General features: G+C 32.2%; 1 protein-coding gene across 2 annotated transcripts; it reads right to left on the reverse strand.

Annotated features, from left to right (window-relative positions):
- Positions 1 to 180: 180 nt before the first annotated feature.
- LOC148610468 (alpha-1,3-mannosyl-glycoprotein 4-beta-N-acetylglucosaminyltransferase C-like) lies at positions 181 to 12,007 on the reverse strand. 2 transcript variants are annotated; one of them, XM_088595479.1, is made up of 5 exons: positions 9,017 to 12,007; positions 5,019 to 5,133; positions 3,847 to 3,893; positions 2,734 to 2,830; positions 181 to 2,022 (listed from the first exon to the last, which is right to left on the reverse strand). In XM_088595479.1, exons 2-5 carry the CDS (start codon positions 5,131 to 5,133, stop codon positions 581 to 583), a joined length of 1,701 nt encoding a protein of 566 aa, XP_088451605.1. In that variant the 5' UTR covers positions 9,017 to 12,007; the 3' UTR covers positions 181 to 580. The 2 variants fall into 2 exon arrangements, with proteins under 2 accessions (XP_088451605.1, XP_088451604.1); XM_088595478.1 differs by having other exon boundaries at positions 3,829 to 3,893.
- Positions 12,008 to 12,106: the final 99 nt, after the last annotated feature.

The following is a 12,106-nucleotide window of genomic DNA, read 5'->3' on the forward strand; positions in this document are numbered from 1 at the left end:
TGCCGTATCCTCCATTTTTAAACACATTTAGTCCCTTACGTCATCATACATGAAAATAATTATCCAACAAAAGGAGGGTTCCAACTCCCGGAAACCTCCCTTAGGACCTCTACTGTAATGAAACGATGACTTTTAACTTAAGGAAAAAATTAGATTTTTGTCAAATAAAAAAAGTCAATATCATATTCATGAAGCATTTATCTAACAAACAATCATCTAGAAATTAAAAAAAAATTTCCCACTACCCCTAATATAAAATATTACTTGAGCACTCCTACAATAAATGTAGTAATATTAGGTTAAAATTTTGCATTAAGAGAAAATGGGAATCTTTTTTATCACATGAAGGGAATTTGTTTTGCGGTTAATGGTTTCAGATTTCGTATGATATTAGAAATGTGCATTTTGTCATCATCCTATAGAAATCAAATGTTCTATATAATTAATGACATATCAGTTCATAATTAGGCCTTTCTAGCATTTACATGTTTCCCCTGCTTCCTATTGGTTAAAATGTCTAATTTCGCAAGATTACGTAATTGTTGAAGTTTTCTGTTCCAATAGTTCTCTCTTAAGACCGTCATGAACGTGTTCGTTTGTGAAAATAATTATTTGGCTGATTCATACCTCCTTTAATGTTTTTGTTGATTTGCTGTAAAAAGTTAGGCTTGAAAACTGGTGCTTGAAACGGAACAAAGTTTGGTAACTGACGTATTTTCTTTAACCAAACGTCTGCATTCATTTTAGCAAGCTGCTGTCTTTGTATTTCTTCCATTCGTACCCGATGCATTTGATATGCATACATATTATTCTGTTTCATTCTTTTTTCTATTTCCTGTCGCGAAAACATCATTTTATTGTTGACGAATGACGGATTTTCTATAACGACATCGCCTTTTCTAAAAATAGATATTTCACGAACGACAACCCATGTTGTTTGATTTTTTACTACATTCAGTAATATGCACTTAATGTTAAATTGTAGATTTATTTTCAGTTTCTCAGTATCAAAATCGGATGCTTTTATTGTTCCAATAATTGTCCATTTCTCACAGTCACCAGATGATACCTTTACTTCACACGCTTTGAAAATGTCATCTGAACGCTGTGGCAGTCCTAAACCTATGTATATTCTCGTAATGTTTTCTGATTGGTGAAATTTGATAACGAATTGGTCTCCTTCCTTTGGTGTCATCCCCCAAAAGTAGTCATCTGAAAGGTCATATGCTTTTTCTGCAGTATGGTCTTCGAATGTTTCGATCGATGTCGAAACATCAGCTTTGGGATTGAGATTATAAAATCGCTTTCGGGAAAACGTTTGTTTTACAGATGAGTCGGTTAAGTATTGTCGCTTACCAGTCAATGACGAAATGACCCCCTTGTGTTGAAAAAGTGACGGTTTCCGAATAATGTCGTCAAACTGAGTGTTGATATGTATCAGGTATTTTAATAGCAAGTCACCAGGTTGGTGCCAGTAAAACATTAATAAAAAGTTTGCAATTTCTTGTAGATCACTGTTCCGAACTAACTTCCCCAGGAAACCAAGACTAGAAAATTCTAGACAAAACCAACTCTTTTGAAAATTTGCACTGGATACAAAGAACCTTATATTTGAAAAATAATTGGGCATTGCTAAAACGTCGTCTTCAAGCTGCATGTAATAATATGAAATATTTTTGCAATACATGAACATAAATGCATAATCGATGTTCTGTTTACTCCGCCAAGCAACCCGGTCTAAAGAATCATTAAATGTTCGTGTAACCTTCGAAAAGTCTGGAAACACTTGTTCCTTGTAATGAAAAACTTGCAAAAACCCCGATTCTAAGTATCTGTAATATTTCTGTTTCAATCGTTCTCCGGTTTGGTGTACCCATGTTTGGTTTGAGTCGGCTAGATATACGACGACAACAATTTCATCTCGTTCAGATACAGTTGATTGTCGGAGTAATGAATCAATAGTGCTGTCTAGGTAGTTTACCCCATGTCGTGCAACCGTCGGTATTCCTATCGTTAGATAACCTTGGAAAAAAAAGTACTCGTTTCAGAAAAGGAAAGTTTACGGTTTGAAAGATTAACTTGCCTATTCTGTGGTATAATTTTATAAAATAGGATGGAATGATCAATATGATTCAAATGCATATATTGTTTTTTTTTACTTTTACAACCACTCTCCCTCATTGTAGCCCATAACAGAAATGTCATTGTGTACATGTTTATAAATACATGTATGAGCAGAAGAATTTCATTCATTTTGTAAGTTCAACAAAGACGTTTTAGTACATTTGGTTTGTGTTTATAAAGTTATTATTGAAATTCGACACAACGTTGTAAACAAAAATGTTTTAGTATCAATCCATACAAAATGTACAGAGCAAATAATACAGATGACTCAAAGTGCAGACAAAAATTCCAAGCAAACGATGTTTTTTCGGTCTTTATTTGATATCTTTTTTTACTTTAATACAGTCCTTACAGCAGAGATATGTATACAGAAAACAATACATGCATCTCCTTCTTATATTAACCAAATCAAGAACGATAACTCTTGTTCAGTACAAATATTATACACAATCTCTAAAAAAAATTAACCCCAAAATTGCTACAACCGCATGGCCCACGGTACATTACATTATCATTAACTTTATCCCCCTTTCCAAAACTATCAGCCACTTTAAAATGCAATCTCGGTTAGATAGCTTCTTATCATGATTGCTTAAAAATATCTCTTACTTTTGTTTGACCTAAAATGACCGTGTAGTAGTGCCGTCCTTCTATTGATGTGGAGCTGGAAATTGTTATTGCCGTTTGTATCACTGTCAAGATTGCTCTACAAAAGGTAGTTGCATCAATGACGTCTAAAGTCTAACGAAGCAAAATTCAAAATATTTTGCCAATTGAAAATTTACATATGTGAAATGCAATAGAAGTTAACGTATGTCTTTAAGGTATTGTATGAATAGGTGCAAATAACAAAACATTAGATGGAATAATTTTTAAAATCAGAAACATGCATGTCAAAAACCCATCGATCTGACAAAATGATTTTACTCCAGGATGCATTATCTATTCAAAAGACAATTTATTTATATTATCTCTGCAACACTGGATTTCCTTAGAAATTTTAAAATGGTATGTTAGTAAAATGAGGTTTTTGAAAGAGTTAGCAGCCCTTGAAATGTCAATTATCAACTTCCAAAATGGTGAGTTTCTTCATACCATGATTCACCCACTCGCTGCATGATTCTTACAGACTAACACTTAAGGGAACCAAAACTAGAGCGGAAATCGAAAGAATATATTCCAAGGATAATTACAAGACGAGAATAAGAGACACACACAACAAAGAACATTAAATACCCAAAATAACACGTGCAAAGAAAAAAGTAAACGTGCACACCACTTGAAATTGAAAGCGTGCACCGGTAGGGTAAGCATCCTGTACCTTCCTAGAAAAATGAGAATTGCAAATACGATGGCTGCTATTTATTGTTAATTCTCTGGAGAGCTTATGGAGAGATTTTTCCTTTCCTTTTGATTTGTGTAATAGAAGGAAAAAATAATTATTTCTTATTTAAGCTCTTTGAAATTGTAGGTTTTAAACGCTGTATTATTTAAAATTTTGGGGATCGAAATATAAACGATTGTCTTTGCCAAAGATTACACACAATTATTTCACTGGTTTTCAATGTTGCTGTTACAAATTAAAGGAATGGGGACTACGTTTTTTCAAGATTATTTTTGTGATTTCAAAGAAGTTTATTACAAAAATGATTATTGTAAATAATTAACACTATCTGAAAGCTTCGGGAATCATAGAAATCTTGCCTCATAAGTCCAGCTTACCGGTGGTTCATCTTCGAGTATTTGGCTGTAACCATTGCAAATCACGACTGAAAAGAAAGTAAACACGTTATAATACTTCTTTATCTAAGAATCAGGTAAAATGTGTTTTAGGTGTGACACGTGTAGAAAGAAAAACGCAGAGATTCCATTGCATTGTCCGAGTATTTATATCTCATAACCTACAGGACTAACCATCATAGTGTTTGTATAGTTTCTTTATTAAGATATAGGTAGGTCAAATTCAGTTGAAATGCACTATGACAGGAAAATTGTCCTCTAATTTTGCCCTATAAAAGCAGTAAAAATGTCTACGTCACTGATGCTTCAAGAAAAAATTAAATAGCTTTTCAGTTGTTTTCTAGATGTATTGAATATATTTGAGGCAAAAAAAAATCCAAATGGAGAAAAATGACGTGCATTAATTGCCTGATTCTTACAAAGAATTATCCTTAAAATTATATGTGAAATAATGTCTGAACGTCTGAATGTATCTGAGTGCAGGTGATTATCATTTTTTATATCTCTTCTAGTATTGAAAGTAATGATTGTTCTGTTACGTCATTCTGAGCCTAAATACTTTTTTTTATTTCAACTGTATTTCTTACAGTAACCTTATGAGTAAACCTTCCATTTAATGGAGTATGAGCCTATGGGAAAATGGAATATTGTACAGTAAGGAATCGGTATTTCTTGCATCGATGATTGACAATTTGTTCTATTTTAATTATAAATGTAAAAAAGTGTATTGTATAAATACAAATACACCTATTATATGTATTGCATATTTCGATATGCTCTACACGTCTTACGCGTTTCATTAGCAGCATTATAATCACACATATAGAAAGATCTAAATCCAAAACATGGATATACAAGAAGTATGCAAAACCATAACTACCGAAATATGAAGCCTAATCCATCACACAGAAAACTACAGCATACGACCTTTGTTGAATGACGATTGTTTATCCAAAAAGAATGACTGCTTTTGATTCATAAAGAAACACACAGAATATTAATTTATTAATACAACAGCCGGCTACAACAACTATCAGATTAAGGTATTAGAAAACAATTTTGGGCATAAATGGGAGTTGTGGCATAAAACGACATGACAAAATCATAACCAAAATAATCACAAAAAACTAAGTATGAAACATGTGTTTCCTTACCTGTTGAGTTCTTGTCAAGTAGGAACATGTAAACAAACGAGCAAATAAATTGTAAAATACAAATGACAAAAATGCCAATAAAAATTCCAGTTTTGGAGAGTCTCCAAGCTGCCATCTGAAAATATATATACATAAATTAATTTATTAATATATTAGTTGCAAAGTAATACTAGTCAAAGACTGAATCTTCAAAGTCGTTACTCTTCGAATATTCTATACTATACCAGGGGCACCAACAAGGTAAGAGTCCCCTAGACAACAACAACATTCTGAGTTGTTCATAGTTGAAAAATCAATAGAGGAAACAATTGGTGACAAGTCTACCGTCATGGCTGAAGATGCTATATTTACAAACGTTTTGACACCATATTTGACACATGTTTGTACACTTTATTTGAAATCTACTTTGTCAAAAATAAGTATGCACACCCATAATTCGCTAATCTAATTTTGAATTGATTTTGAATTTTGTCACGGTCTTGTACAAAGCTGACGTGACAATATGCCTTGTTCAAAAGAAAGAAAGACATTTGGCCAGGTCATTTAGCCTCATTCTGGATAATAAAAACGGCATGTTGCCATTGAAAAATATTTGATTCAATGAATATATCCTTGGCGTATATCCAAATAAACTTGATCAAGATCAATGTCGACAATTTCATAAGTGAAAAACTTGTTGCTTTAAATAACTCAAAATCTAGAATATTACCAAACCACTGCGTTAAAAGTTAAAATTCAGATTTACTAGCTACAATGTTCTAGTTTATAGAAAAGCAGAGGACGCCTACCCTACCGGTGCACATGGTCCGTGCTCCCAGTTTTAAGTGGAGTCCGAGTTGCTCATTTACTTTTGTTACTTTGTATGTATGACTTTAGTTACTTAATGTTCTTTGTTGTATATGTCTGTTTTCCATGTTTGGTCTTTGTCCCTGGATTGCATCTTTTATTACCACTCTCACCATGGTTCCCTTGATTATTCTTTCCTACACAAACTTGAAATTCATCAGTTACTGTTTGACATGTTGTTAAATAAGTGGCGGTCAATTCAACAGATAAAATTTATGAATTAAAAAAATGTTGAGGTTATTTTATTTCAAATATTCTTCTAGAGTAGATATCTTTCGTGGTAAAATTAGCAAGAAATTTAAGATTCAACCTAAAACCGCCTAAATCTACCCTTGACAACCCATGCTTTGCCAACTTTAGGGGAGGCGCACGCCCGCCACGCCCCGCCTGAATCCACCGCTGTTAAATACATTTTTACCCACGATATTTAACTGACAAAAAAGGGATGCACAAAACAAAACTTTTGACAAATCTGTATTACTCTTCATACTTAGATACTCGTAAAACTTTCGGTATATTTTGAGAATAAAATATATATTTTTAAAGAATTATACAGTATAGCTTCCATGTGACGGAGAATGTAACTTTTTCTGATACTGCACAGGAAATCATTCATCCAAAAGTCTGGTATTGCCTTTATTTGCGATACAATATAATTATAAGTTGTACATATAATATTGGTATTTTTAAGCATGCGTTAAGTTAATGAATTTAAGTACATACAAATTGACAATACTATTGAATTATCTGATGCTTATTGATATTATTACACTTTTTATCTATATGAAATCATAGTCGGATCGAAAGATCGAAGCTGTTGTCTCCCTTTCATCATAATTCATTTGCAAAGTTTTAAAAATTATCATAAAGCAGTATGTTTTACCATGAAAAACATTCAGAAAGAAATGTAATGAAATAAATAATCTTTTAATATTTTGTTTAGCGGTGTATCCTAGGAAAAGTTATATTTGCCCACCTTTTTATTGAAAACAAATTTGCAAAGCATGGATTGTCAGGGGTAGATTTAGGCGGTTTTAGGTTGAAACTTTAATTTCTTGCTAATTTTACCACGAAAGATATCTACATTGCACCCACTCCAGAAGAATATTTCTTACAGAGCACATACCCAATCATAGTTTTTCATTCGGGCGCATTTGAGATAAAATTTATATAGATTGTACATGAAATTAGCACTTTGCAAGAGTTATCGTTCTTGATTTTGTTCTATTTGTTTGATTTTAGTGGGAGATAAATGTACGATTTTCTCAAAAGTACAGACCTGAATATGGAAAGGGCAACTGTTATGCAAAAATATAGCATATAAAGATTGAGAAAACATTGTTTGTTCCGGTTTTGTATCACCATGTATCACTTTGATATGAGCAGTGTCAGAATTTTATATGGACTTGTACAGGTATAGGCAGTTAAACCAATCAGACAGGAGGTGATTCCTGCATGTCAAAAACGCACCGAGTTCCCTTTTATATCTAATTCAAAGAGAGTTACCAATTATAAAACCAGTCTATGTTTTCATTGGGTTGTTGCACATATGAGTTAAAAAATTAGTGGTAAATGATTCTATGGTTTATCTCAAAAATACAGAACTGAATACATAGAGGAAAATTTTTAAAAATATATAGCATATGCAGCAGTTTCAGCAGTATGAATCACTTCTACAATAGACAGTGTCGGAATTTTATATGGATGTAATTAATTATTGAGCAATGGTCGTAAGGGAGTAATCAAGGGAACCAAGGTTATAGCGGTAATCAAAAGAATGTAATCCAGGGACAAAGACCAGTCATTGAAAACAGACATACACAACAAAGAACATGAAGTAACTAAAATCATACATATAATGTAACAAAAGTAAATGAGCAACTCGGACTCCACTAAAAACTGAGAGCATGGACCAGGTGCACCTGTAGGGTAAGCGTCCTCTGCTTTTCTAGAAACACACCCGCCGAGTTGCTCATAAAAAGTCAAGTCCGGGGTAGACAAACGAGGAAAGGAAAACTATGACCCGTTGAATACATGTGTTCCGTTATTTTGTATTATCTTAGTGTCAGCTTTAGCATTACTACTACAATTGTAATCAGGAAAAGCTATAACGATGACCTATCAATATGGTCAAGACAAATCAAATACAAAAATTCCAATACCAAAGATTGTAACATTGCTAACTTTTAGTATGTTGTACACTTGTTTTCAGAAGTAACACCACATCAGCAGCATTTAAACTAAATTCAGAAGAAGAGTAATAACAAAATTACCGAGCTGATTAACTCCAGGCAATAGTCAAAGGGAATAGTCAAAAACGAAAGAAAAATGCCAATATAAAAAGGACACTGCAATGGTCCTTACTTGGTAAAGGTATTTCCAATGCAAAGAGCGGGTTTAATCAGGTTTTATAACCCTAAACCTACCACATTAATTTCGGTTAACTGTTTCTAGTATATTACAATTTAAACAGGCAGCATAAAATTGCCACCGGTCAAATTTTATAAAATTGGAAGTCAAAACATTGAACAAAGGGAGATAACCTGTACAGCTAATCGAAACCAAAAGTTTAATTAAAATGTTAATTATGTACAATGAAAGGGTATCGTCAGTATCATCAACGTTGAGAACAACTTCAATGAAGCTAAATAGCCTTTAATCGAAAACCACGTGTAACAATTCCTTTGGTATTAGATACATTATGTAACCATGTAATAACCAAATACAGAGAAACCTGTCTAAACCGAACCCTATTTTGAACGTACATTTCTTAGATTTTCACAGGCATTTGGTTAACCTGGATTCAAAATACATTTTAACGGAAATAACGAGACTTTAATAAGTGTTATGTTAAGACAGTTTTTCGGTTGATTCTTCGTTTGCTTTAGGCATGTTTCACTTAAAAAAGGATAGGACAAAAAAAGCCACCAAATAAATCATTTGTATAAGTATAATCCGATGCATTGATGTATATATATAAAATTAGCAGTATAGTTATTTACATGTTAAACATAAGTTACAAAACAAAATAATGGGTACATTTTAAATATAAAAATAATATGTATATGTACACATGCTTTACAATGAAGAAATTCATGAATAAGTTTTGATTTTACGAAACTACCAAAATTGATGATAAAAATGAAACTTACATTGTCATTTCAGTAACTTGGTGTATAAGTTAATACACTTTGTACTTAAAATGTTTGTAAATAATTCTTTTAAACTTTCAATGTGTACCATCGTTCCGGTCTGAAGCCTTAAACTTTGAATGAAGGTTTAAAGGAACAATGTTAACCTACACATGTATAATCATAAGTCAAATGTCAAAGGTTTTTTATGTTTAGCTTGATGATTTAAATGGATACACCAAATATCAAATTACAGGCTTTGTGTGCTTCTTTAAATGACATGTCAACACTCAAGTTACCTTGTGACACAGTTAATGTCCATAACAGGGTTAAATTAAAAATAATAATCTTAAAATACTGTGGTAAATATCTCAACCTGATTGTCTCCCTTTGTGGTGTGAAAGTTTTTGTCTTTATTATATGGTCATCAATATTTTGCCCTGGGCCTTAACAAACGTGAATAATAAAGACCCTTACCATTTTTTAAAATTATTCAATATATAATCAAGTTTTGAAAATTTTGTTTCAAAATTCCTGAGAGTAAATGTGCGAAATATCATCAATGATTGTACGTTTGAGATAATCACCTCCAAACTTCATAAAATAACATATTTGATTTCTATAATAATAATTAAAAAAATCACTACTGAAAATACGATTTTTTTCTCATCATGATATAAACGTTTTGCCATACCTGTAATACCAATTTTTCATTATTATGTCCAATACTTTCGTAGGAGTGACTAGGTAAACTTATATTAATAAGAACGAAAATTATGTATGTTCGGTCTATTGTAAGATGACATTATAACAAAAAAACGAATTGAATTGAACATATGTCAAGCTAAAAGCAAATGTCTTCTATTTTTGTTTATTGACTTTAAAGCTATTTCTTTTACCTGATTTCTTCTACGATAAGAATGGCAGTATAAGGTGAACAAGTTCATCAGCGGTGATGGGAAACTTTTTTATTATTACATGAGGATTTTTTTTTACGGTAAATGGTTTCAGAGATTGTATGATATTAGAAATGTGTAAAAAAAAAAGTAACTGTTGAAAATTTATTTTTACAGATTTTATTTAACTTAAACTATAGATTCTGAATAAGAACGAACAAATACGAACCATTTTGTGTGGACATAGTTGATGATGTCATACAGACAACATGATATTACTCTCAACAAAAATTCTTTGGTAACTGTTACATAATGTAGATAATTATGAAAATGACATTCATTCAATCATTTTACTTTAATTTGGTTAAAATATTCTAAGGATACCCTGTTTATATATGAAAAATGTTTCTTTATGTCAATTAGTTCCCTTGATTACTCTTTCTCTTAGATGTTATGAGAGATCAAGGAAACCAGGATTCGAACAGTAATCATAAACTTATCTAAGGATAACGAATTGATCAGGTAAATAGGCAAATAGTACAAAGAACATGTCCTAAACAACGTAATACGCACATAGAAAACAAAAGTATATGAGCATTCCGAATTCCATGAAACCTGGTGCACCAGAAGGGTAAGTGCCCTCAGATTGTGTAGAAACACCTGACGAGCTGCTCATATTACGTTACGTTCGAGGTAGCCGGGATAGGGAAGGAAACCTATGACAGGATGAACAAATTGGATCCCTAGTTTCAGATAAATGTCACCAATGTATTTCCTCTTTAAAGCAAAGGACATATGATAACTTTATGATTATTGTCCTTTATAGAGACCTGAGCCTTTCTTGTTCTGCCTAATAAACCGTTCAAATTAATTGTCAGCCCCTGTAATAATCAGGCAGTGTGTGAAACATGGTATGAAAAACCCATCATTTTGGTAGTGTAATTTGACTATTTGCACCATTAGAATCAAGGAAATAAGACAAGATTTTCCATATCATGCTGCATAATTGAGTTACAATTTCATTAAAATGGACTGAAAGTGAACCTTATTTTTCTAAGATTATATTGAAAAATTACTGCGCAAATCCAGTGATGCAGAGATCAAATAATGGTCTTTTCAATTTTCCATTTTGTCTGATTCTTAAAAACACTAAAAATTTTCCGGGGGAAATGTGATAGCAAACTATTGCGGACATATAACTGCTAATATAATTAGGAATTAAATATTGTTTAGTTTTTTTTAATTAAAGAATTGCCTTATTGTTTTATTTTAATGTACAGCACTGTCTAATTCATTGGAAATTATTCAAGGCTTTTATTTTTGCTATTGGTCAATTTCATTTAAATCCATACTGACATGTGTATGAAATGCTACACGTTTCATCTTATGGTACATATATTTGTGCAATAAGGGGATTAACCCTAAAAGTTTATTTTCTCATTACTAAACACCTGTCATACATTCTACAGATCTACCAGATTATGTTTCGGTATAATTCGTGTTGTGTAAATATGTACTATCCTCACAGCAAATCCATATTTAAACTCAAGGGAACTAGGGAAATCAAAAGAATGTAATCCTGGGACAAAGACCAGTCATGGAAGAGGGACAAACACAAAAAAATAACAAAATAATCAAATTACATAAACAAAGTAACAAAAGTAAATGAGCAAGTCGGACTCCACTGAAAACTGGGATCATTGACCAGGTGCACGGGTAGGGTAAACGTCCTCTTAAACGATATCTATGAACTGAATATTAAAATGATATAACGGGTATCAACATTTGTCTCATAATTCGTTATCAAAGTGTTTTGCTGACAATTTCATACAATATCAATTAGTTGTCTTTATCAAAATATATATTTACAGAAATTAAGATAAAAAAAGACCGACGATTAGAAAGAGAAACAGGGTATTCATAATCAAAGGATGAAGAGTTGACCTAGGAAACAGACTAAAAACAACGAATGACCAATTATCAATGTCAATTAACACAGAAACGTAAGAATAAATTAGCTGTAAATTTTTTTTTCTGTTGACTCTGCTAATTTGTTTTCTCTTACAGATGGCTTTACCAGAACTATGATACAAAAGTAATAATATCAAAGGTGCTTAGAGGAGAAATTATTTGTGACGATACCACCGGGAACACCGGAGAGTCGGTTCTTTCAACGTAAAACCATCTCTTCGGACATTTGCAATAGAATAAGCTT

The sequence above is a fragment of the Perna viridis genome, chromosome 8 (assembly GCF_037379345.1).
Source record: "Perna viridis isolate PV_CMFRI_1.1 ecotype Kerala chromosome 8, ASM3737934v1, whole genome shotgun sequence".
Taxonomy (NCBI): Eukaryota; Metazoa; Mollusca; class Bivalvia; order Mytilida; family Mytilidae; genus Perna; species Perna viridis.